The 26,420-nt window shown below is 40.1% G+C and overlaps 1 protein-coding gene across 4 annotated transcripts in view; it reads left to right on the plus strand.

Annotated features, from left to right (window-relative positions):
- PPP3CC (protein phosphatase 3 catalytic subunit gamma) overlaps positions 1–25,980 on the plus strand; it is a 78,444-nt gene extending 52,464 nt beyond the window's left edge. Inside the window, exons 7-15 of one of the 4 annotated variants that reach the window (XM_066351530.1) lie at positions 1,474–1,551; positions 1,638–1,732; positions 6,372–6,497; positions 7,193–7,264; positions 13,441–13,467; positions 14,718–14,799; positions 15,381–15,478; positions 23,766–23,795; positions 24,910–25,980. In XM_066351530.1, coding sequence (XP_066207627.1) covers positions 1,474–1,551; positions 1,638–1,732; positions 6,372–6,497; positions 7,193–7,264; positions 13,441–13,467; positions 14,718–14,799; positions 15,381–15,478; positions 23,766–23,795; positions 24,910–25,136 — 835 coding nt within the window. In that variant the 3' untranslated portion in view covers positions 25,137–25,980. The remainder of the gene's footprint in view (positions 1–1,473; positions 1,552–1,637; positions 1,733–6,371; positions 6,498–7,192; positions 7,265–13,440; positions 13,468–14,717; positions 14,800–15,380; positions 15,479–23,765; positions 23,796–24,909) is intronic. The other 3 variants (XM_066351548.1, XM_066351541.1, XM_066351556.1) reach the window with 3 other exon arrangements.
- Positions 25,981–26,420: the final 440 nt, after the last annotated feature.

Below are 26,420 nucleotides of genomic sequence, written 5' to 3' on the forward strand. Positions count from 1 at the left end.
TGTTGATCCCCTCTATCCTCTCCTCCACCTCCCCTGCTCCTCCCCCAGTGTGGCAGTCACCACACTGTTGTCCACGTCTATTAGTGAAAGCTCTTGTTTTTTCTTTTTTGCTCAATCCCTCCCACTTACTCCGCCCCCCCCCCCCCCAAGCAGGTATACTTTCTGTGGTCTAGTGTAACAGTTTTCACATTTTTTGTTGGTTATTTCACTGTTTAAAATGTCTCTAAGCATAGTACTAAGGTGCTGTGTCTATTGTTTCTAAGTGCAAGAAGGCTATGATTTGCCCTATAGAGAAATACTGGTATATTCTAGGAGCTTGGTTCAGGCATGAGTTACAGTGTTGTTGGCTGTGAATTCATGAGTCAAAAATATGTAGAGCGTCGAACTGGGACGTGGAGAACCCAGGTTCGAGACCCCAAGGTTGCCAGCCTGAGCGTGGGCGGGCTCATCTGGTTTGAGCAAAGCGCACCAGCTTGAGCCCAAAGTCGCTGGCTCGAGCAAGGGGTTAGTCTGCTGTAGCCCTCCAGTCAAGGCACATATGAGAAAGCAATCAATGAACAACTAAGGTGCCGCAAGGAAGAGTTGATGCTTCTCATCTCTCTCCTTTCCTGTCTATCCCTATCTGTTGCTTTCTCTGACTCTCTCTGTCTGTCACAAAAAAAAAATTGTATTCTCTAGTTTTTCTTACCACATATTTGTTATTCAGAAAGAAAATAATATTAAAGGAATTAGCAGTAGATGCCAATACCATACCTTTCATTAGAATAAGCTTGGGTATAATATAGGTACAGTATTTGCATTTATACTTAAAATATTACAGCATAGTATTATTTTGTTATAAATATTACCTGTGAAGCTATAAGTAGTAGGTTCTTTAATTTTTATAACAATTTGACAGTTTGAAAATTGCATGTTCAGTTTTTAACACCTCTGAGCATATACACACATACAACTATGCTATTTTTTAAAAAAGATTTTATTGATTGATTTTAGAGAGAGGATGGGGATAGAAGAAGAGCAGGAAGCATCAACTCATAGTAGTTGCTTCTTTATGTGCCTTGAGTTTTGAACTGATGGGCAAGCCTGGGGTTTTGAACTGATGACATCAGCATTCCAGGTTGACACTTAATCCACTGCACCACCACAGGTCAGGCTGTGCTGCTTTTTTAAATATCAAGATAACAAGAAAAGTTTTGGCGTGTTATTATGGTTAAGGGTTAAGACAAAAATATTAAAGGGGGAGAACTCTGTTTCTGTTCTATGTTGTCTGTTATCTGCATATTTGATCAAGAATGAGGTATAGTAGTGAAATGTAAAAACAGAGTGATGATTGCTAATCTGTTAATAAAAGTTCAGTGGTATGTAAAACTTACAGTTTCAAAACAAAATCATGTCATTCCAAGTTATTCCCTTCCTTCTATTAAAAATCAGTTGTTTTAATTTTGCATTTATGTTTTCTATTTGCTTTTTCAGTTACCCTGCAGTTTGTGAATTTTTGCAGAATAATAATTTGTTATCAATAATCAGAGCCCATGAAGCCCAAGATGCTGGGTAAGTTATACTAAAACTGTACCCAATATTACTGCAGAGTTTTTACTGTTAATATCAAGACAGACAGGCTGTTGTCTTTCTTCCAGGTATCGAATGTACAGGAAGAGCCAAACAACAGGCTTTCCATCACTCATTACAATTTTCTCTGCCCCCAATTACCTAGATGTCTATAACAATAAAGGTAAAGGAGTCCAGTGATGTTTGCATATGAATTTGTGAGTAAATTTGAGCTCTAGTTTAACCATATGTATGTGTATTATATTTTTTAATATATAAATTTTAAATAAGGAAAAAAGAGATTTTAATTGAAATAAAGGCCAAGAAACTCAGAATTTAGGCTACTGCTTGCTTTTCATCTCTAAGGATTATTGAGCTGTTTATGAGTACTATATAAATAGTGGTCCTAATTGGTCTGATTTGTACTACTGAATCAAAATATAAGAAGAATAAATTATTTCAGGTTCAAGTTAGAACTATCAACACTAATTATTGGCTTTAGTGAATTTAATTTTTTTATAACAATACCTCAAACAATTATCACCATTTGGTGTTTTAATGTTTGAATTATTAAGCTATCTTTGTTCTTGTTGAAGAATGGGACAAGTAGAATGAATACTGTACAAAAAGGGAAAGAAATATTCATTTTAGTCCAAGCCCTTCCACAAACTAATTGTATGTGGTAAGGTAAGTCACGTACTCACTAAATTTCAATTTCCCATATAGAAAAAAAAAAAAGGATTAGATCTATGGGTGCCTTTCAGTGCAGAAATTCTACTTCTAAGACTTTATTCTTCTATTCTTTAAAAAAATTTTTAACTTTATTAGTCAGAGTTTCTAACTTTTGTATCAGGGCAGTGGTTCACCTAAAAACTTCATGCCTCTGTAACTTTTTTGTTGTTTATAAAGTATGACCCTAAAATAACAGAACTTTTAAACAAACTTGCCAGAATGTATATATCCAAGTGAGTATTATCCCTTTAAAGTAGTGACCTTGGGAGTCTGTGCACTGGTTCCAACAATGCTCCATTGTTTAAGACATTGTTTGGAACTCCTCTTTTGACATTGCCTCCAGAGTCTGCAACACATTTTTTTTATAATATCCACAATGATGGGAAATCTTCATCCCCTGAGGGAGGATTTGATTTTTGGAACAACCAAAAGTCATTTGGAGTGATGACGGATAAATGAGGTAAGTGATCACACTGGCCGATACCATCTGGGGTCAGAAACAAGGTATGATTATAAGGTAATGAGACTGGCTTTCCTTGTGTTGCTTACGCAGTGACTCTGGAGGCAGTTCCAGAAGAGGAGTTTCAAAACCGTTTTGAGTAATGGCAGCATGTTTGGGTGAAGTATGCCGTGAAGGCAGCACGGCATACGGAAAGGGCACGGAGCTGGGAGGTAAAAATCCTAGGCAGTCCTGCGCCACTTGAAATTTTCAGTTAACAAGATACTTCACTTTGCGTTTAAGTTTACGTCACATTTAGAAGCACTTCCCTGAGCCTCAGTTTATCTTTAAAATACCTGTCATATAGGATTGTTAAGGATAGGTTAGAATAATAAAAATGAAATTAAAATCATCAAACTGTAACTTGCTATAATACTATAACATTTTACTGTGATTGTATTTTTTTTTTTTTTTCATTTTTCTGAAGCTGGAAACAGGGAGAGACAGTCAGACAGACTCCCGCATGCGCCCGACCGGGATCCACCCGGCACGCCCACCAGGGGCGATGCTCTGCCCACCAGGGGGCGATGCTTTGCCCATCCTGGGCGTCACCATGTTGCGACCAGAGCCACTCTAGTGCCTGAGGCAGAGGCCACAGAGCCATCCCCAGCGCCCGGGCCATCTTTGCTCCAATGGAGCCTTGGCTGCAGGAGGGGAAGAGAGAGACAGAGAGGAAAGTGCGGCGGAGGGGTGGAGAAGCAAATGGGCGCTTCTCCTGTGTGCCCTGGCCGGGAATCGAACCCGGGTCCTCCGCACGCTAGGCCGACGCTCTACCGCTGAGCCAACCGGCCAGGTCCTTACTGTGATTGTATTATAGTGAAATTACATCAAAGTAGCATGCTCATCTGATGTGTTTGTTAGATGGTGGTTTCCTAAATCTCATTACTTTATAGTCAAACTTTGTATATGCAGTCAGGCAGAGAAATTTTATAAAGGGGTCCACAGTATGCTTACTGTTTATTTAAAAGTAAACTATGAAATGGCACATTTAAATCAGATTTGGATCATTCATCCCAATATATCCTTCAATGACTTGCTGTCCTTTTTTTTTTTTTTACAGAGACAGAGAGTCAGAGAGAGGGATAGATAGGGACAGACAGGAACGGAGAGAGATGAGAAGCATCAATCATTAGTTTTTCGTTGTAACACCTTAGTTGTTCATTGATTGCTTTCTCATATGTGCCTTGACCGGAGGCTACAGTAGACCAAGTAACCCCTTGCTCAAGCCAGTGACCTTGGGTCCAAGCTGGTGAGCTTTGCTCAAACCAGATGAGCCTGCACTCAACCTGGCGACCATGGGGGTCTCAAACCTGGGTCCTCCATACCCCAGTCTGACGTTCTATCCACTGCGCCACCACCTGGTCAGGCTTGCTGTCCATTTTTAAAAAGTATTTTTTTTAACTTAAGTTCTTTCCCAGCCTTATGTTTCCTTTTTACTTCTTGTCATCCTTTTCTGAGTCCCAGCTGTCCTACAATGCTCTGCTTATCCCCAATTCCATTTTTTCTTATTTTTCCCTTAATATTTCCAGTACGTTACAGTTTGGTTTTGTTCCTGTCTCCTCCCTTATGAATCGTGTGCATTGGTTGTTAAACTTCTTCAAGGACACTTCGTGGTTCCAGTTCTCATATTTGTGAAGATTTTCCCTTCTCACTCCCTTTTCAAACCTTACTGTTGATTGCCCAGTGGATTATCATGTGCTAAGCTGAAATAGGTCACCTGAATCAGCAACCACTTTACTAACTGCCAGTTTACTTTTTGGCCCTTTCTGATTTTGTTCTTGAATATTACTTTAGGAAACTTTTTTTTTTAATTAATTAACTTATTTATTTTTATGACAGAGAGGGGGACAGATAGGAACAGACAGACAGGAAGGGAGAGAGATGAGAAGCATCAATTCTTCATTGTGGTTCCTTAGTTGTTAATTGATTGCTTTCTCATATGTGCCTTGACGGGGGGGGGGGGGGGGCTACAGCTGAGCTACTGACCCCTTGCTCAAGCCAGCAACTTGGGCTCAAGCCAGTTACCATGGGATTATGTGATCCCGTGCTTAAGCTGGCGACTTCAGGCTTTTGAACCTGGGATCTCTGTGACCCAGGTCAGTGCTCTCTCCACTGCACCACCATCCCTTATTTTACCCCAAAGCAGTTTTTAAGCTCTAATTTTAATCATCCACTGTTGAAACCTACCTCCCATGTCTTTTCCAATGTAGATTGAGGGAATTATGCATGAAAATAATGGAACATTTACGTTGTGGTCAGTGTTAGATTTCTAAGAGCTAGAGATTCTATTTTTATGTATTTTTCTTTAGAATTCGTGGTATACTGCCTGACCAGGCGGTGGCGCAGTGGATAGAGCGTCGGACTGGGATGCAGAGGACCCAGGTTTGACACCCCGAGGTCGCCAGCTTGAGCGTGGGCTCATCTGGTTTGAGCAAAAGCCTACCAGCTTGAACTGAAGGTCTCTGGGTCCAACAAGGGGTTACTCGGTCTGCTGAAGGCCCATGGTCAAGGCACATATGAGAAAGCAATCAATGAACAACTAAGGTGTTGCAACGCGCAATGAAAAACTAATGATTGATGCTTCTCACCTCTCTCCATTCCTGTCTGTCTGTCCCTGTCTATCCCTCTCTCTGACTCACTCTCTGTCTCTGTAAAAAATAAATAAATAAATAAATAAATAATTTAAAATAAATAAATAAAATTCGTGATATACTTTTAAGACATTCAATAATTTAAATTTGAGAACACTAGGCTATTCTATGATAAGCAAGGAAACGGGAACCAGATGACCTCTATCATTTCTAGAGAGCTGTTATTATACCCTATTCTGTTTATTATTATAGTAAGAATAATTAAGAGAATGATACAAACAACATTGCATTGCTGATGATGAAAACGAAGGAACTGGATATTGAAACTCTTCAAATATAAAGAAAATAAGTTTTGTACCAAAGTATATGTACAAATTTATGAACTAGTTAATATTAAAAACACTTATAGTCTAGCAATAAACTGACTTTATTTAGGAGAGATGGGCATTTTTTATCTAGTATATTGTAGAAATTATTTTAGCTACTTTTGAACCTTGTAAATTTCTCCAGGTTTACTATCTGTAGATAACTGCTATATTTTTATCTCCCAAAGAGTTTAAAAAATCTTTGGCTCTGGCTAATGACTAGCAAAACAGACTATCTATGTAATGAGAAATGTTTGCCCTCAAAGTAGAGTTAGTTATAGTTGTAACTATTTAGCATATAAAGGGGAGGGAAATTATGACAAATTTTTCTCAGGAGTACTTGAGATTTCTATAGTTAATGTGTGACTCTGAAGCATCAAGAGTTCAGGTTCTTTTGTACTTTTTAAATATGACCTCTTCAGGTAACTTTGTTCCTTGGGATAATTCTTAAAAGGATGAACTATATCTAAAATGCTTTAAGATTTTTCCATCTGCCCTTAAATACAGAGTCCTGAATTTACAAATGGAAAGTAAGTTCCTGAATTCTGTGTAGTAAGTATACAACTGTGCAAATCACACCAGTTACCATGTCATGTTCCTCTGTGTCAGATTTTGTTTTGCTTTTTACCTTTTCAGCTGCTGTGTTAAAATACGAAAATAATGTCATGAATATCAGGCAGTTTAACTGTTCTCCACACCCCTACTGGCTTCCAAACTTTATGGATGTTTTCACGTGGTCTTTGCCTTTCGTTGGGGAAAAAGGTAAGAGAACTATAAAGCATCTGGACTATCCATTGCCTTGCCTAGTGCATGGAGTACCTCTTTATATTAGCGTAAGCTCCCGGTGCTTCAGAAATGCTTTTTAAAAGTTATCAGAAATGTTTTCTAATTTTCTTTTATTTTTTAATAACAATTTTAAAATGGCACTTAATTCATTTTAAAATTATTATTTTAGTTGATTATGCTTTTCTTGTTCTAAATATCAACTTAAAGTTGCTGTCCTACTGTGACCAAAATGTGGAATTAACATGTCATTATACCCTTCCTTCAGTGATTTCTTCAGTGATAAAGAGATTTAAATAGGAAATATTGTTCTTAGAATTTTATTTGTGTGCCAATTAGCTATGCAAATATAAAATAAGCCTGTTGGACATGGTAGCTTAACTGGTCTGCAGAATGGGAAGAAGCCTTTTCAAGTGCATATCAGTGAAGGAAGGATTGGATCAGAATCCAGAATCTAATGACATCAAGTAATTATGCAGAAGAATCTTCCCCAAATGTCATATGAACTGGAAGGTCTATGGATAAGGCTACTCTGTAGCTACTCTTCATAGCCTAATGGCAAGTCATTTTCATCTGTTTATTTAACAAGTATGTTTATTTAGATATCCACATAATTTTGGAGAAAGTGCCTTATAAATTGTTTAAGTTTGAGGCTATTTTGTTTCATCTTATAGTCACAGAGATGCTGGTTAACATTCTCAACATATGCTCTGATGATGAATTGATTTCCGAAGAAGAAATTGAAGGTAAACTTGTCTTTTCCTGATTTGAACTAGAAATGAAGAAGTTTTGGGGTTAATTTATTTTGAAGAATTTTTTTCTCATTAAAAAAGAATTGCATTCAGTTAAAAAATAATAATTAAAAACTACAGGAAGTCATAATAAGGAAAAATAAAGTCAGCCACAATCCTATCATTTCATAGATGTCTACTGATGACATCTTGGTGCATGTGCTGTGCTAGCTTTTATCTTTATATATATATATATATATTTTTTTTTTTCCCTTTTTTGTATTTCTCTGAAGTTGGAAACTGGGTGGCAGACAGACTCCCACATGCACCCGACTGGGATCCACCCGGCACGCCCACCAGGGGGTGATGCTCTGCCCATCTTGGGGTGTCGCTCTGTCGCAATCAGAGCCATTCTAGTACCTGAGGCAGAGGCCACAGAGCCATCCTGAGCACCCGGGCCAACTTTGCTCCAATGGAGCCTTGGCTGCAGGAGGGGAAGAGAGAGAGAGAGGAAGGAGAGGGGGAGGGGCAGAGAAGCAGATGGGTGCCTCTCCTGTGTGCCCTGGCCGGGAATCGAACCCGGGACTCCCGCATGCCAGGCTGACGCTCTTACCACTGAGCCAACCGGCCAGGGCCATCTTTATATATATTTTTGTTTACTCTTTTTTCTTTTTAACAAAAATGACATCATATGATGGTTTATGACATTTATTTTTTTTATAGACTAAATTTTAATGGTTAGATAGTTGTCCGTGTCAATTATTATTTAACCAGCCTTCTGCTGTTGGATATTGGGGTTCTTTTTCCAACATTTTTTTAAGCCCACAGTTTTGAACTTTTACAGGTGAACCTTTGCGCGTTCTGTTGACAACCAACATTTGTTACATGCTTGATGTGTGTCAAGTACTGTGTAGGAGCTTGCTTCCAGTCGGTTGGTATTCTAGTGGAAGGAAGGCAAGCAGCACATGTGTCAGACGTTGATCTGTGGTAGGAAAGGAAAGAAAGCAATATTAGGAAATGAACAATAACATTTGATTATTTCCATAGAATAAATATCTAGAAATTGACTATCTGTGTCAATTAGTACTTAAGATTTTATACAGATAACCTCCAGAAAGGCTGTACCAGTTTACGTTTTGGGTGTGACACATGGTTCACAGTGTTGTACTTATTACTGTTTATTGTACTCTTTTTAGTCTGGTATTTAAAATTTTTTAGGTTTTATTTTTATGATGACTAATGAACATTTTTTTCTTGTGTTTATTGACCATGCTCATTTCTCTTTTGTGAATTGTCAATTCATACCTTTTGTCCATTTTTATACTGGGTTTATGTGCATGTTTGTTTGTTTTTCTTCTTATTGACCTGTGAGGGATTTTAATACAGTAACATTTTGTTGCATATGTAGCCAAGTATTTCTTTTCTAGTGTGTTGTGGGAGGTTTGATTTAAAAGTAGGTCCTAACTTATCTGAGAATGCAGAAGATTCTGTAAAGATGGAGGCACCTGAGCACAAACCTCTGACTGTCTCATTCTCTCCAAGCTCTGTGCTAAAATGATTCAACCATTAGCATAAACTGTGTAGGTAGTGGAAAAGCCTCGCTTCCTAAGGAGAGTGCAGAGGAGAGCTCTGCCCACTTCTGCTACCCCTCCCACAGTGATGGGGCAGAGCAAGGAGGGCATAGCTTATGAGTGGCGTTACTAGTGTGTGGGACAGGGGAGCACTATAGGGACAACAGTTCTGGAGTAAGAAGTGCAGCCAGGTAAAAATGGAAACAGAATTAAAAATTGAAGTTAGTAGAAGATGAAATACATAAGAAATAGATTTATTAAAATTTATATTCAGATCAAAGTAGAAATGGAACTGATTATGAACTCCATTATAGGTATTAAGAAAGGATACTTTATTATTATAAGTATATGCATACAAAATTATGCCAAAAAGTGTATTTGAGACTAGTTGTAAAAGTTTACCTACAGTAGCAAAAGTTTAAAAACAATGTAAATGTCCCTTAGTGGAGAGCTGGGTTAATCAGCTTTGATATATGCATAGGATGGATTCTCTACATGGAATATATATAGGATCTTAAATTATTACAAAGTGTCTTTCACATATAATATGTGGCTCACAACTAAAAATAACTATCTGCCATTACAAAGTGGAAACCTTTATTTTGTATCACTTAAATAAAACCAAAATTGTACTGTGGTTTTAGTGTGGTTTCAGGAAGAAGTGGGACTATAAATGTGTTCAATTAACCATCTTACCCTAAAAGGTTATTATTCATTTCCTTTCAAAAACCAAAATTTTAAAACATAAATTAGCTTATATCCACATACTTTATTAAAAAATGGAAATAGGAGGATTCTATCAATTTATTTTTGCATTTAATATAATACCTAATAGATTTTCCATATCAGCTCCAACAGCTCTGTATCTTTTCTTTTTTTTTTTACAGAGACAGAGAGTGAGTCAGAGAGAGGGATAGACAGGGACAGACAAGCAGGAACGGAGAGAGATGAGAAGCATCAATCATTAGTTTTTCATTGCGCGATGCAACACCTTAGTTGTTGATTGATTGCTTTCTCATATGTGCCTTGACCGTGGGCCTTCAGCAGACCGAGTAACCCCTTGCTGGAACCAGCGACCTTGGGTTCAAGCTGGTGGGATTTTTGCTCAAACCAGATGAGCCCGCGCTCAAGCTGGCGAGCTCGGGGTCTCGAACCTGGGTCTTCCGCATCCCAGTCCGACGCTCTATCCACTGCGCCACTGCCTGGTCAGGCTCTTTTTTCTTTTTAACTAGTGCACTTTATAGCAGTCAATCTAACAACAAATATTTACCTGAATATATTTATACAAGTGTCCTTGCTCCCTTCCTTTCTCTTCTGGTTAGCTGCCATTCAGCTTAGCCTACAACTTCCTCATGGAAGACACTTCTGACTAGATCTAAACCTCTCCTATCAATGGTGCTAACTTCTCCTTAGCATTTGATAGAGCTGCAGTTTTACCTTTATTTATATTATTATAGGATTAATAATATATTTTACCCCTACTTGACTAGAAACTCCCTGAGTGCTGGGACAAAATGGTTTTTGCTCACCAGTAAAGCCCTAAACTAAAGTCAAGTATAGTGCAGTGAAAATAGCAGGTAAATATTTGTTGTTAGATTGACTGCTCTAAAGTGCAACCACTAGTTAAAAAGAAAAAAGATACAGAGCTGTTGGAGCTGATATGGAAAATCTATTAGGTATTATATTAAATGCAAAAATAAATTGATAGAATCCTCCTATTTCCATTTATCTATTAGGTATTATATTAAATGCAAAAATAAATTGATAGAACCCTCCTATTTCCATTTTTTAATAAAGTGTGTGGATATAAGCTGATTTGTGTTTTAAATTTTTGGTTTTTGAAAGGAAATGAATAATAACCTTTTAGGGTAAGATGGTTAATTAAACACATTTATAGTCCCACTTCTTCCTGAAACCACACTAAAACCACAGTACAATTTTGGTTTTATTTAAGTGATACAAAATAAAGGTTTCCACTTTGTAATGGCAGATAGTTATTTTTAGTTGTGAGCCACATATTATATGTGAAAGATACTTTGTAATAATTTAAGATCCTATATGATGGTATCTTAGTTTAGGGAGGCTTGCTTTTGCCAGGTTCCTCTTAAGATAACTGCAAAAGCTAGACAAAAGAGTTTTAAATTTTGCTTTAAAGGCACTCAGCTATCAAAGTAATAAAGAATTACCAAGTTGAGATGGGGAAAGACATAAATCCAGAGTGGTAAGACCAACATTTGGGACTATGTCTCTCCTAAAGGCACTCATGAATTTCAAAACAGGGAGCTAAGAGCTTGAGCAGACATCTTGGTAGAAGCTGAAGAAGTGGGGGTTCATGGCTTACCAAGGGTGACGTGAGTGCTGGTGAGCTTCTGCTCACTGGTTTGGGGCCCCAGAGGTTTTATCTCTATAAGAGTAAGGATGAGCTGGAAATAGAACCTTCAAGTCATTTTAGTTCCTGAGATTTAAATAAGGTAGTCCCAGGAAAAGCAAGCCTCCCTAAATGAAAATAACATCATGGAGGACCTTAAATTACAACAGAGTCTTTTACATGAAATACAGGGCTCACAACCCAAAATAATTAGGTGTATAAGGAGACCTGATGACAAAATGAGAACCAGCAGAAACAAAAAAATAAAAACAGACCGTAGGATCACAGACACTGGCTTTATCACACCAAACTTTAAAATAACTGCAAAAAAACCCAACTATGTTTAATAAAATAAAAGACAAGATTGAGATTGAAAAATTTGGCAGAGAACTATAAATTATGAAGGGGGGATGTGATAGAGTTGATAAAACACCAAATGAAAATTCTAGTAGTGAAAAACAGTAACACTGAAAAACTCAACAGCCTGACCAAGCGGTGGCGCAGTGGATCGAGTGTTGGACTGGGATGTAGAGGACCCATGTTCGGGACCCCGAGGTCGCCAGCTTGAGCACGGGCTCATCTGGTTTGAGCAAAAAGCTCACCAGCTTAGACCCAAGGTCACTGGCTCAAGCAAGGGGTGACTCGGTCTGCTGAAGGCCCGCTGTCAAGGCACATATGAGAAGACAATCAATGAACAACTAAGGTGTCGCAACGAAAAACTAATGATTGATGCTTCTCATTTCTCTCTGTTCCTGTCTGTCTGTCCCTGTCTATCCCTCTCTCTGACTCTGTCTCTGTAAAACAAAACAAAACAAAAAACCCCAACTCAACAGATTAATTAACAGTGTATTTAATAAATCAACTAGGTCAGAAGAAACAATCTACAATAAATGACAAAGAGAAAAAGTAAAATGCCAAGAACAGCATAAGAGGCAGAGAATACAGTGAATAGGCCTTTCATCTCTGTGTTTGGAGCCCCAGAGAAGAAAAGAGAGAATGAGGTAGAACCATCATTTGAAGAGGTAATGCATAAAAAATTTCTAAAACTGTTAGGACATTTAATCATATATTAAGAAGCCCTGTAAACCAAAGTAAAATGAGTACAATGAAAGCAATACCTAGACAAGCACATCATAGTAAAAGTGCTTCAGTTGAAAGAAAAAAATTTTTAGGCAGCCAGGAAAAAAGATTACAGTACTTTCAAAAGAGAAAAGTTAAACTGACAGATTCTTAATGGAAACAGTAGGAACAGAAAACAATATAATAACATATTCAAAGCAATAAAAGAAAACTGGTAATTTAGGAGTCTATGTCTAGTAGAAATACCCTTCAAGAATGAAGAGGAGGGCCCTGGCAGGTGGCTCAGTGGATAGAGCATCGGCCTGGCGTATGGACATCCAGATTCAGTTCCCAGTCAGGGCACAAAGGAGGAGTGACCATCTGCTTCTCCCCACTCCCCCTTCTCTCCCTCTTCCCCTTCCACAGCCTGAAGGACTTCTGGACTGGGGATACAATTGAGGGCATCAGCACCTTGCCAAAAAAGGTGAATTTAGTGACCATAGGCATGTGTACTCAATACAGATAGAGAAAATTTCCTAAACTAGGCCCACTCGGGTCACTCTACGTAAGGCCCCAGGCCAACAAACCCCCCATCACCTACTCTGAAGCCATGTAGTCCCTCACTCTTAATCATGAGCAAGCATCAAGTGGTGTCAGACATCTCAGGAGAGTCTCGGAGAGAGGCAGCAACAAAAATAGCAAAAAGCGACTTGAATGAACTTGAGATTCTGAAGAAAATGTAAAACTTAAAAAAGGGAAAACTATACTATCTCTAGAAAGATATGAGGAGATACTAAATCCATCAAATAAAAACGCAATGCTCTTATTAAGAGAGGTGTACACTGTTCTGTCCTTTTTTGTTTGTTGTTTTCAACGTCATATGTTTCACAAATAATACCTTTTTCTAATTTTATTTTCATGATCTGTGGGGATAGAACATGTTGGCTAATAACAGATGTGAATTAATGTAAAACTACAAACTTTTAAGAAGTGGAAAAATAACCTACAAGAAATCTATGATTTGACATTCTGTTGTGGTACCAGGGATATCTCTTCTGAGCTGATAAAGATAACAGCCTGCTTCCCTCATTGCATTTCACTTTGATTTTTTCCTCTCTTCCATGCAAACTTAATCGCTCTTCTCATATTTCTGTCTTCATCTCCTTGTTTCTTGGTGTCTCTTCTCCCTGAAGATCACTACATTTCAAGTTATCAGAAAGGTATCTGACTAAAATGTGTTAAGAGCTTAATATTTGCTGTCTGTTTCACTACATTCTATTGGTTAGAATTTTTTAGTTGTAGTTGAGTAATTTCAAACAGGCTCTCCCTCCTCCCATTCTATTTTGACGTGTATGTGTTCTCTGGGCCGGCTGTATGATCTGCAGGATATTGAGAGCTGGAGGAGGGGGTGGTGAGGAAGAAGAGGCCATGTTTCTTTTTCTGGCTTTTGAATGTGGTCACCTGGTGCATGCTGGATCTTGGCTTCTCCTGTGTGAGCTGTTTCCTGAACCTTAGGTGAGAAAAGGCCATAAAATCTTGCATTAACGGCCCTGGCCAGTTGGCTCAGTGGTAGAGCGTCGGCCTGGCTTGCAGGAGTCCTGTGTTCGATTCCCGGCCCGGGCACACAGGAGAAGCGCCCATCTGCTCCTCCTCTCCTTCCTCTCTGTCTCTCTCTTCCCCTCCCGCAGCCAAGGCTCCATTGGAGCAAAGTTGGCCCGGGCACTGAGGATGGCTCTATGGCCTCTGCCTCAGGTGTTGCAACCAGAGCATTGCCCCCTGGTGGGCATGCCGGTGGATCCTGGTCGGGCGCATGTGGGAGTCTGTCTGCCTCCCTGTTTCCAACTTCAGAAAAATACAAAAAAAAAAAATCTTGTATTAACTTTTGTGATGTTGCTTTGTTAAAAACCATAACCCCTCAGCATAATTTGTTCTGCACAGTTGTCAATGGTAGGAAATCATTCACCAGTTTGTAAGTGAGGGTCAGAGAATGAAAGTATACCTCACTAAATTCTGGATTGCTAGCTGTGCACTGTGTTTACCTGTAGAAAACAACTGCTCAAATCATTACTTGCCATTTGCAGGCCAAACCCTGCATCCTAAGGTGGCCCACAGCATTCTCAAAAGAGGTCTTTGCTGTATTGACTGTCTTTGTTTATATGTGTGTGTTGTATTCTTTGTGTTCTATAATACATGTCAGAACCACAACAAATCCCTACCTTTTCCTCACAGATGTGCTAATGTGGCCCCTCCATTTTTTACTTCATCTTTTTCTCTTCTGGGGTATTTTTTTCTCTTGCTCCTTCAAGCTTCCTGGGATTTTTGTTTAAACAAACTTAGGCCTTGATTTCTTTTTTTTTAATAACAGTTTGTTGTGTTTTTTTTTTACTTAGAAAGATACTTCATCCTGCACTTTAAAAAATTAACCTGTTAACACATTCCTTTACCTCACTTATTCTTTGTATTCTCAAAGGAGGCACTACAGTTCGAAAGGAGATCATCAAGAATAAAATCAGAGCCATTGGGAAGATGGCACGGGTCTTTTCAATCCTTCGGTAAGGATGAGTCTGTCATTACAGTGTGGGATAAAAGCATTTGAGAGTAAATCAGAAGTTGGTTTCCAATTCTTTTAGAATTGGAACTCAGTATTAGTCAAATGCAGATTAGAATTAGACCAACATGTTCAAACGACTAGAAGTGTTCTGGCAACACTCAATGGTACCAGCTCAGATGCCGTGAATGGAGTGGTTTAGTGTGCATTCTGGGGCTGGATTGCCTGTGAAAACATCCTGGCTCTCCCTCTTCTTCACTGTGTGATCTTATGCCTGTTTTTCTTGTCTGTGAAAGAGCAATAAAGATAGAAACAGCTTTACGTGGTTATGAAGAGGATTAAATGAGATGGTATATGTCATATCATATGGGAAGCATTAGAACAGCACCTGGTTTATAAGTGTCATTACTTGAAAAGCAAAACCTGGCAGATTCTGTACAATTGGAATATTTAGAGAAAACATCCCTTTCTTTGGGTCAGGAACGGGTAGGGAGAAGGAGAACCTGTCCTCCATCTCTATGTACCTTTGAGTTGCAGAGTGGTGGGCACCCTGGATTAACTCAGGGCTTTGATCTTCCTTTGCAGGGAAGAAAGTGAGAGTGTGCTGACTCTCAAGGGCCTGACTCCTACAGGTACACTCCCTCTGGGTGTCCTCTCAGGAGGAAAGCAGACTATTGAGACAGGTGAGTATGGGTGTGCTGCTTTTATGGAAAGGGTGCTCCAGAAACCGAGCAGTCATTGTGGAACAGGGGTCCCCAAACTTTTTACACAGGGGGCCAGTTCACTGTCCCTCAGACCGTTGGAGGGCCGGATTATAAAAAAAACTATGAACAAATCCCTATGCACACTGCACATATCTTATTTTAAAGTAAAAAAAACAAAACGGGAACAAATACAATATTTAAAATGAAGAACAAGTAAATTTAAATCAACAAACTGACCAGTATTTCAATGGGAACTATGGGCCTGCTTTTGGCTAATGAGATGGTCAATGTGCTCCTCTCACTGATCATCAATGAAAGAGGTGCCCCTTCGGGAAGTGCAGCGGGGGCCGGATAAATGGCCTCAGGGGCCGCATGTGGCCCGTGGGCCGTAGTTTGGGAACCCCTGTTGTGGAATGAGAAGCTGGAGCTTCCTCAGTGACAAAGAATGAAGTCTTACCATTTGCGACAACATGGGTGGACCTGGAGGGGATTATGCTATGGGAAATAAGTCAGGCAGAGAATGGCAAACACCATATAATTTTGCTTATATTTGGAATATTAAAAAAAACAAGTGCCTGGCCTGTGGTGGCACAGTGGATAAAGTGTCGACCTGGAACCCTGAGGTTGTTGGTTCAAAACCCTGGGCTTGCCCAGTCAAGGCACATATGGGAGTTGATGCTTCCTGTTCCTCCCCTCCCTCTCTCCCCCCTTCTCTAAAATGAATAAATAAAATCTTAAAAAAAAAAAACAACAACAACAACAAAAAACAAGTGATCCATCAAAACAAACAGGCAAGCTGATGGTTATGGGGCAATGGGTGAAAAGGTGAGGGAGAAAGAGACAAACTTCTAGCCCTGGCCGGTTGGCTCAGCGGTAGAGCGTCAGCCTGGTGTGCGGGGGACCCAGGTTTGATTCCTGGCCAGGGCACATAGGAGAAGCGCCCATTTGCTTCTCCACCCCCCTCCCCTCCTTCCTCTCTGTCTCTCTCTTCCCCTCCCACAGCCAAGGCTCCATTGGAGCAAAGATGGCCCGGGCGCTGGGGATGGCTCCTTGGCCTCTGCCCCAGGCGCTAGAGTGGCTCTGGTTGCGGCAGAGCGACGCCCCGGAGGGGCAGAGCATCGCCCCCTGGTGGGCAAAGCGTCGCCCCTGGTGGGCATGCCGGGTGGATCCCAGTCGGGCGCATGCGGGAGTCTGTCTGACTGTCTCTCCCCGTTTCCAGCTTCAGAAAAATACAAAAAACAAAAGAGACAAACTTCTAATTACAAAATAAGTCACAGGGATATAATGTACAACACAGGGAATATAGTCCATAATATTACGATAACTCTGCAGGGTAATAGATGGTTACTAAACTTGTGGTGGTGATTACATTGTAAGGTATAAATATAAATGTAGAATCACTATGTTGTACACCTGAAACTAATATATAATAATATTGTATGTTAGCTATAATTTTAAAAATAAATTTTTTAAAAGTTGGGGCTTCCTTCAATAAATGTTTCTGGAGCAATTGGATATTCATCTGATGAGAAAATGAATCTTTATCCTCTGCATATACAAAAATTAATTCAAAATGAATTACAACTTAAATGTAAAAGGTAAAACTCCTAAAAGAAAGTATAGAGAGTGGGCATTGAGGTAGATATAGAGCCTTTAAACAGAATACAGAAAGTACTAACCTTAAAAGAAAAACATAATTAAATTCTATTAAAATTAAGAATTTTTATTCACAAAAATACATGATTAAGAAAAGGAAAAGACAAGCCATAAACTTGGAGAAGATTTTTGCAGTACATTCATCTGACAAAGGACTTGTATTCAGAATGTAATATATAAAGAACTAAAACTCAATAAGAAGAATGAAAACAGGCCCTGCCCAGTTGGCTCAGTGGTAGAGCATCAACCCTGTGTGTAGATGTCCTGGGTTCAATTCCTGGTCAGGGCACACAGGAGAAGCAACCATCTGCTTCTCCAGCCCTCCTCCTCACCCTTCTCTCCTTCCCTCTCTCTCTCTCTCTTCCTCTCCCATAACCATGGCTCGATTGGTTGGAGCACATCAGCCCCATTGCTGAGGGTGGCTCTGTGGAGCCTCTGCCCAGGTGCTTAAAAATAGCTTGGTTGAGAGCATGGCCCCAGGTGAGCAGAGCATTGGCCCCATATGAGGGTTGCTGGGTGGATCCTGGTCAGGGTACATGTGAGAGTCTGTCTATCTTCCCTCCTCATTTGGAAAAGAAGAAAAAAGAGAAAATAAAATGAAAACAATCAATATTTTTTAAATGGTCAAAAGATTTTAAATGGCACTTCACAAAGGAGGGCATTGAAATGAAAAATTCTGACAATACCAAGTATTGGTGAGTTTATGGAGAACTAGAATAGATACATTGCTGGCTGGCTTGTAAATTGGTTCTGTCAGTTTGGAAAACTGTTTACTGGGCAGTAGAGCAAAACATGTTTACCCCTTAACCCAGCAATTCCACACCTGGTTGTATCAAAGAGAAATTAGTGCATGTGTCCACCAAAGGGCATGTACTGGAATGTTTACCTCAGCTTTATTCATGATAGCCCCAAATAGAAAACAACCCAAGTGTCCATCAATAAATAGACGGCTAGATAAGTGTGCTATATATATACAATAGAATACTAAGCAATAAATAACATTATAACATGCCAAAATACGGTAAATCTCGCAGACAAGATGGTGAACTAAGAAAGCTAGACCCAAAAGAACACTGACTGATTTATGTGATGTTCAAGACCAGGTATACTGATCGGAGGTCATAGAAGTCAGAATGGCACTTCCTTTGGTGGGAGAACAGTGGCACAGAAGGGCCACGGGGGACTTCCGGAGTAGCGGGAATGTTTTGTATCACCATCTGGGTGGTAGTTACACAGGTGTAAGCATATGTATATAGATATATTGAGCTGTACGCTTCAGGTTTGGTTACATGATATTCCTTACTTGTGTATGTTGTACATCTTAATTTTTTTGGTTAGAGTGTCTCAGGGAGTTTGCCTCTCTGCCTGCAAGCCATATCCTACTCCAGTGCCACAGTCACCTCTTCAACCTGAATGTCCCTTCTAAAAATTATATGGGCACTGACTTCTGAGGACAGGGCTTTATGGAACCCTGGAATAAAAAGATGGATATTTGTCAGATTAGACATAGATCTGGTCAAATGAGGAAGAGATGTGAGATTGCCACTGGATGACTAACTGGGCATGAAAACTGGAGTTGACAAGCATTAACCACTTAAACTAGAATTTCAGTGCTTTTTTGGCCCCCTCGTTTTATTGAGTTGCTTTTACTTAAGTTTTTCTCTTTTCCTTGTATTCCTGCCACTTATAGGAAGTAGAAATTCTACTGCTATTGATTAATAGAAACAAGCCCCTTTCTCCCCCTATTAATAGGATTGAATTATAGTTTAGCTATTTAGAAGGAAGAATGAACATTTTCTTTTTGAAAGTATATAATTAGGGCCTGGCCAGTGGCTCAGTGGATTAAATTAAGCATCAGCTTGGCATATGGATGTCCCAGGTTTGATCCTCAGTCAGGCACACAGGAGAAACAAGCATCTGGTTTTCTCCCTCTTCCTCTCCCCCTTCTCTCGCTCTTCCCCTTCTGCATTCAGTGACTCAGTTGGTTCGAACGTGACCCTGGGCACTGAGGATAGCTCTGTTGATCTGAGCATTGGTCTCAGGCACTAAAAATAGCTCAGTACTATTGAGCATCGGCCATAGACAGGGTTGCCAGGTGGGTCCTGGTTGGGGCACATGCGGGGAGTCTGTCTCACTATCTCCCCTCCTTTCACCTTAAAAAAACAGTGTATAATTAATTTTCTTAATTTCTGTAGTTTTATAGAAAGGATCAGTAAACTATTTCAGATTGAATTGTTTTCTCTCAAATAAGACATGCAATTTTTTGTAAGCAAAATATTTTTTCGCCATTACTTTGCTTGGTAATTAGTCATGTGAGATATTCTGAGAGAGCAGCTCTGACAAGGAAATTTAGAGTTAATAGGAAATAACATGGTCCTATAGCATCCTTACTTGAAAAGTATTTTATTTTTTAATTTTTTCATTGAGAGAGATAGAGAAAAGCATCAACTCATTCCACTTAGTTGTCTCTCGTACATGCCCTAACCAGAGATCAAGCTAATGACCTCAGTGTGCCAGGTTGATGTTTTATCCATTGAGCCACCTGGCCAGGGATCTTACTTGAAAGTTTTGAAAATTTTCTGATCTATAAAGTTGTTTTAATCTGAACCAATTAGAACTTGGAAGAGCACATCTGCAAATACAGGATGAGTAAAAAAAAAATTTTTTTTTTTATAGACGTGTTATTTGCAGATTTGTTTGTTTTATAGTCCTTGGTCTACCTTTTGTTTTCAGTCCCTGATATATCCAGTTTTCCTTAGTTCCTAATATGAGTATGAGTGTTTTAATCAATATAGGATTGTTTATTGAGACTTCGGAAATTGATAGGAATGCTCAGGAATGTGTAAGAACAATACTAAGGTTGGAGCCAACATTTTAGAGTTCTTAGTCTCTCATTGATTAACAGGAACTGAGTTCATTATGTCATTTTCCAATAGGAGTCTCAGTTCTACAGGTTCATTGGCAAACTCTGGAGTATTAGCTAATTAAGACCTTGTATTGTTTCTATAACTTTACTTGGGGAGAGCTTTCAATCAACAATAACCTATATGACCTTTTAGCGTATATTCATTTATGCCCCACTTGTTCCAAGAAGGATTGGCATAAATTACAGTATACATACAGCATAGTGAAATAAAGTAAATATGCTTGGAAACTGGAGAACAAAGCCAAGCAAACAGAAAGGCTGGTAGCCATAGATGTGATTCTAGGCTCTTTAGTAGCCAACATGAAGAGCAAAGCCAAGAAATGAACAAGATTCACAAAGACCCTATGACAAAAAAACAGATCAGTTATAAATTGGACATCAGAATTAAAAACTTGTGTGCTGCAGTTGAAACCTTGAAGAAAGTGAAAAGGCAACTCACAGAATGTTTGTAAAGATTTACGAATCATATATCTGATAAGGGACCGCTACCAAGAAAACATAAAGAATTCATAACTGAATAATAAAAGGACAAATAACTCAATTAAAAATGGGTAAAAAATTAGGATATTTTTCTAAAGAAGACATTCGTATGGTCAATAAGCACATGAAACAATGTTCAGCATCATTAGACATCAAGGAAATACAAACCAGAACCACAATGAGATACAACTTTACACCTACTAGGATAGCCGTGACTAAAAAGACAGGTACTAACAAATGTTGGTGAGAACATGTAGAAATCGGGACCCTCGTACACTGCTGGTGGGGATACAACATGGTATGGCCCTTTTGAAGCCAATCTGGCAGTTCTTTATTTATTTATTTTTATTTTTATTCTGAAGCTGGAAACGGGGAGAGACAGTCAGACAGACTCCCGCATGCGCCCGACCGGGATCCACCCGGCATGCCCACCAAGGGTGACGTTCTGCCCACCAGGGGGCGATGCTCTGCCCCTCCGGGGCGTCACTCTGCTGCGACCAGAGCCACTCTAGCGCCTGGGGCAGAGGCCAAGGAGCCATCCCCAGCGGCCGGGCCATCTTTTGCTCCAATGGAGCCTTGGCTGTGGGAGGGGAAGAGAGAGACAGAGAGGAAGGAGGCGGGGGGGGGGGGGGGTGGAGAAGCAAATGGGCGCTTCTCCCATGTGCCCTGGCCGGGAATCAAACCCGGGTCCCCCGCACGCCAGGCCGACGCTCTACCGCTGAGCCAACCGGCCAGGGCCTCTGGCAGTTCTTTAAATGATTACACATGTAGTTACCACGTGATCCAGCAGTTGCACTCCCAGTCATATAGCCCAGAGAAATGAAAACATCCAAACAAAAAAAGTATACACAAATGTTCATAGTATTCATTATAATAGCCGTAAGTGGAGACAACCTAAATGTCCATCAGCTAATGGGTGGATAAACAAAATGAATTTAACAGAATATGAATCATATTTCAGTAAAGAAAAAAAGATCAGCTTCTCAGTTTTATGACTGTTTATTAAAATATCCTTCAGTACAGGCTGATACCCAACACAGAAAGCAATTCTAGGAGGGCCCAAACAGTTACACTAGCACACGTTTTATCCTGGCTTTTCAACTCTCACTGGCTGGCACTGTGTACAGTGACATCAACGATACACTGTTTGAAGGCACGATCCTTTTCTTGTGAAAGTGTTTTATTTGAGGAGATAAAAGAGGGAGTGACATTGCTTTAACACATGCCTGCACATGGTTGACAAATGGAAGCACTTGATAAGTTGATTCAAAGTTTCCATTTTCACATTGCCTTAGGAAGTCAACTTTCCATTCTCCTAGCTTCTCTCTTGTGATACATAAAGTCTCCGGAAGAAAAACCATTACTGTTCATTACTCTTCCCCGTCTTCTTTTTAAAAGTTGGTATTGGAAAAACTGACAGGGTTCCAGGGTTCTTCTAATAGGATCTTTCTTGCTACTACATCCTGTAACCTTCTCATATATTAAGGCTTTTACTGTCTAAAAAATGATGCTAGGAAGTTTATCTGTTGGTACTAAGTTTTTACATGGCTTCCTTTTCTATCACTGAAGGAGAAGAGGGCCTTTTTAGTAGTTGGTCCACTCTCTCAAACAGTGATTGGAAGCCATATTAGTGGGAAATGTCAGCCTCTGCTGTGTCTCTGTGCCTAGATGGTACAGGAATTTGTATCTAGAACTGAACAGTTTTATGCCTTTGCTGGCTTAGTACTCCACCCTTGGACAAGATATAACCCTTCACTTATAACACATTTTTCTTTCCTACCAAATGCCAGTATGTTCTTCAAAGGCCATGCTTTTTTGTTAAGTAATTTAAAACAATTAGACCCCACTTAAGTTTCTCAAGAGCAATAAGTAGTTTTGTTTATTTTATTTTTTTAGATTTTATTACTGATTTTAGGGAGAAGAGAGAGAAAGTGAGAGAAGGGGGGAAGGAGTGGGAAGCATCAGCTCAGACTTGCTTCCCATACGTGCCTTGACCAGGCAAGCTATAATTTCAAACCAGTGACCTCAACTTTCCAGTTCGATGTTTTGTCCCCTGTACCACCATAGGTCAGGGTAAGAAGTAGGTGTTTTGCTTTGTTTTAATTTAGAAATAGGAAGTAGTTTTAGCCTGACCTGTGGTGACGCAGTGGATAAAAGCATCGACCTGGAACGCTGACATCACCGATTTGAAACCCTGGGCTTGCCTGGTCAAGGCATTTATGGGAGTTGATGCTTCCTGCTCCCCCCTTTTCTCTCTCTTTCATCTCTCTAAAATGAATAAATAAAATCTGGGGAAAAAAAACTACACAGGAAAAAAAGTAGTTTTTAATAAGTTTTCTGAAAGGGACCCAGCAGCAGCAGCTCCTTTTTTTTTTTCTTTTTTTTTTAATTTTTTTTTTTTTTTCCGAAGCTGGAAATGGGTAGGCAGTCAGACAGACTCCCGCATGCGCCCGACCGGGATCCACCCAGCATGCCCACCAGGGGGTGATGCTCTATCCATCTGGGGTGTCAGTGCCACAATCAGAGCCATTCTAGCGCCTGAGGCAGAGGCCACAGAGCCATCCTCAGTGCCCTGGCAAACCTTGCTCCATTCGAGCCTCGAGCCTCGGCTGCAGGAGGGGAAGAGAGACAGAGAGGAAGGAGAGGGGGAGGGGTGGAGAAGCAGATGGGCGCTTCTCCTGTGTGCCCTGGCCGGGAATCGAACCCGGGACTCCTGCACGCCAGGCCGACGCTCTACCACTGAGCCAACCGGCCAGGGCCAGCAGCAGCTCCTTTAATACCCTCTGGGTTATTACAAACCCAGGAATGGTTGTAATGTTAAATTATATTACTCTGTAAGTTTATTTGATACTTGAATGTCAAGACATAAATTGGCATCTGGTTAAAATCAGGAAAGCAACACAACTTTTGGTTTCTTATAGTCAGCCTGACTGACCCAATGGCGTAGGTATAGATACCATGAACTAAAAAGGCCCCATACTAAAATCCTGAAATGTTAGAAACGCTCCCCAACTCATATTTTCCCTCCCCCCAATTCAGTTTTTCCACAAAAATCCTCTTGCTTCTCTCGCTAGATGACTTGTATTATGGATGGGGATAGGCTAAAACGTGGGCCCCTAGGATGTCTGCTGGCAGCATTGCTGTTGGTTTACTCACTCTTTTTCTGTCTTCATTTTTGCATGCCACTGCTCCTGTCTCTTACAGCCACAGTAGAAGCGGTAGAGGCCCGGGAAGGTATGGCCACATTCCTATGATAGATGTGATCATGTGTTTGTCTACTAGTTTTAAAAAGCTTTGTCGACATTTGAAATCTTTTATTGTTGCATCACCAGAACTGTAACAGTGACAAAAGGAATAGGTATTTCTAGGCATGCTAACAAAGTCTCTGGTAGTTGTGACTGTCTCCATAGCCAGTCTTGACTGGACTCTGTTTTAATACAACCACCGAAGCTTATGGTTGTGAGGGATTAAGTGGTTTAACCCTATAGCTCTTCCATATACATATAAGAGACATCCACGTGATTACTGGAGATTCAGACAGGTCAGCCTCTTTATCTAATGATTCTAAAAGATACTAAGAGCAGAGGCAAAGGAAACAAGAATTTAATTTGATGCATTTCTGAGGTTGCCCTGAGGCAGTCAAGCTAAATTATCTTTGTTTCTATGGAAGGGAATTTTAAGTAACAAATGATCTGTGAATCTGGATGAAAACCATTAGAATTGATATTGTATTATAAATGTAATTGTTTTGTTAGGTAAGGTGGTTCAAAGTGGAAATGCTTTCCCTTGACAATACAAAAGTTCAATCAAAGAAAATATCTAGAAGCTATTGTTTAGATGGCTTTTAACTTACATTCAGCTCCTGGTTTTGCAAGATAAAAAGCTGTCCTTCTGAACAAAAAGACTAGTTCTTTTGTTACTTTTGTGTGTGTGTGTGGTCAGTGTGATGTTTGTGCTAAAATAACTACTGTGTTTACCTTGTTCTAGTTTAGTGTTTCCTTTTTTTTCTCACATTGAGCACGTTTCTGGCCCATAGGAAACTCTTTCCCAATGTAATGGGGCTAAGTGAGAGCTGGTTTCCTCTTTGTCAGTTCTGCTTCTGCTGTGATTAATTGTATTGAGCTCCTATGAACATTACTTTCACAGTTTCAGCTGCCCCGGGGGCCCTAAGGAATTAGTAGCTTCAAGTCAAGGCTAATTCAAATTACTTATTGCCTGTTACCCTCACCAGATCTGTGCTCGGTAGCCCCCCTCTGTGCTTTTCCCTGGGATGCTGCTGTGTGCTAAGAGGGTGAAGCCTGCTGCTGTGCTGTCTAATTGAGCCCCTCCCTTTCCTGTTTTTCTGTAGCCATCAGAGGGTTTTCCCTTCAGCACAGGATCCGGAGTTTTGAAGAAGCCCGAGGTCTGGACCGAATTAATGAGCGGATGCCACCCCGAAAAGATAACCAATACTCCGACAGGCCACAGAAAACGGCAACCTCTGTACAACCAAATGCCGCGCACAGGAGCGACAAGGGAAGGAAAGCCAATAGTGACTCAGAGCCCTACGGTGGCACAGGTGGATCCAACACTTAAGAACAGATTTAATTTATTTATTATTGGAAAACAAAACAAAGCAACTTAAACAACTTAAATCTGGGGGTGCATTCATAATACACTCTGCGTTCTGTCAGAAAGATGACCATTTTATAAATTCTTTTAATTTATATTTAACATATATATAAGAAGTACATCTGTTTTGTTTTTCCCCTTTATTTTCTTAATTTTTTAGGAATTGATCTGATTGTCTGATACATATGTGAAGTTTTGTGCTATCAAGGGGACCTCCCCCTAATAAACGGGCCTTCGAAATCTGCACCCAGGGTTTCTGACTTGAACAAGCCAGGCTTTTCTCTCATTTTTAGGAGGCATTATCTTTCATTTCAGACTATAACTTTTCAAACACAAGACAGCTTTTTCTTTTCTTATAGAAAACTTGATTATAGTAGAATTTCTAAGTGAAAACCCAAACCCAGTGATTTTAAGGGTCAAGGGAAATGTTTTCTAGAACCTACCTTTTTCTGAATTCTCAGTTCCTTTTAATATGTTTTATTAGGGCAAAATAAAAGGCGTTGAGGGATTTCCTTAGGCTAACTTAAACTTTGTTCATCTAACTATGGACATGATTGGTGTAGACTTCCTTTAGAACTTTGGGAATTTCTTCACTGTTTCCAGATCATTTTTTCATTTTTTGAACCCCAGGTGATTTATCCCATCTGCAAAGGAAGCTACATGTCTAAATATTTTATAAACGCCTGCTAGAACCTTCAACAGAAGCACAGTGCCCTTCTGTATCATCAGCTGTTACAGCATCTGGTCTCCCCTTCGTCCTTTTTTTCCTGTGTTGGCATTTTTTTTTTTTTTTTAGAGACAGAGAGAGGGACAGATAGGGACAGGCAGGAGGGGAGAGAGATGAGAAGCATCAACTCTTCATTGCTGCACCTTAGTTGTTGATTGATTGTTTTCTCATATGTGCCTTGACTTGACCTGTGGGCTTCAGCAGACCGAGTGACCCCTTGCTCCAGCCAGCGACCTTGGGCTCAAGCCAGAAACCATGGGGTCATGTCTATGATCCCACACTCAAGCCAGCAACCCTGAACTCAAGGTGGTGAGCCCATGCTCAAGCCAGATGAGCCTGTGCTCAAGCCAGCGACCTTGGGGTTTCAAACCTGGATCCTCTGCATCCCAGTCTGATGCTTTATCTTCTGTCCTCTGTGCCACCACCTGGTCAGGCTGTTGGCATTTTTTTTTTAACCAACTGGGGTAATGACAGCAGTCCAGGGCATTGGATGAGGGTGGATTCATATCTTCTGTATCAGT

The sequence above is a fragment of the Saccopteryx leptura genome, chromosome 1 (assembly GCF_036850995.1).
Source record: "Saccopteryx leptura isolate mSacLep1 chromosome 1, mSacLep1_pri_phased_curated, whole genome shotgun sequence".
In the NCBI taxonomy this organism is placed as follows: domain Eukaryota; kingdom Metazoa; phylum Chordata; class Mammalia; order Chiroptera; family Emballonuridae; genus Saccopteryx; species Saccopteryx leptura.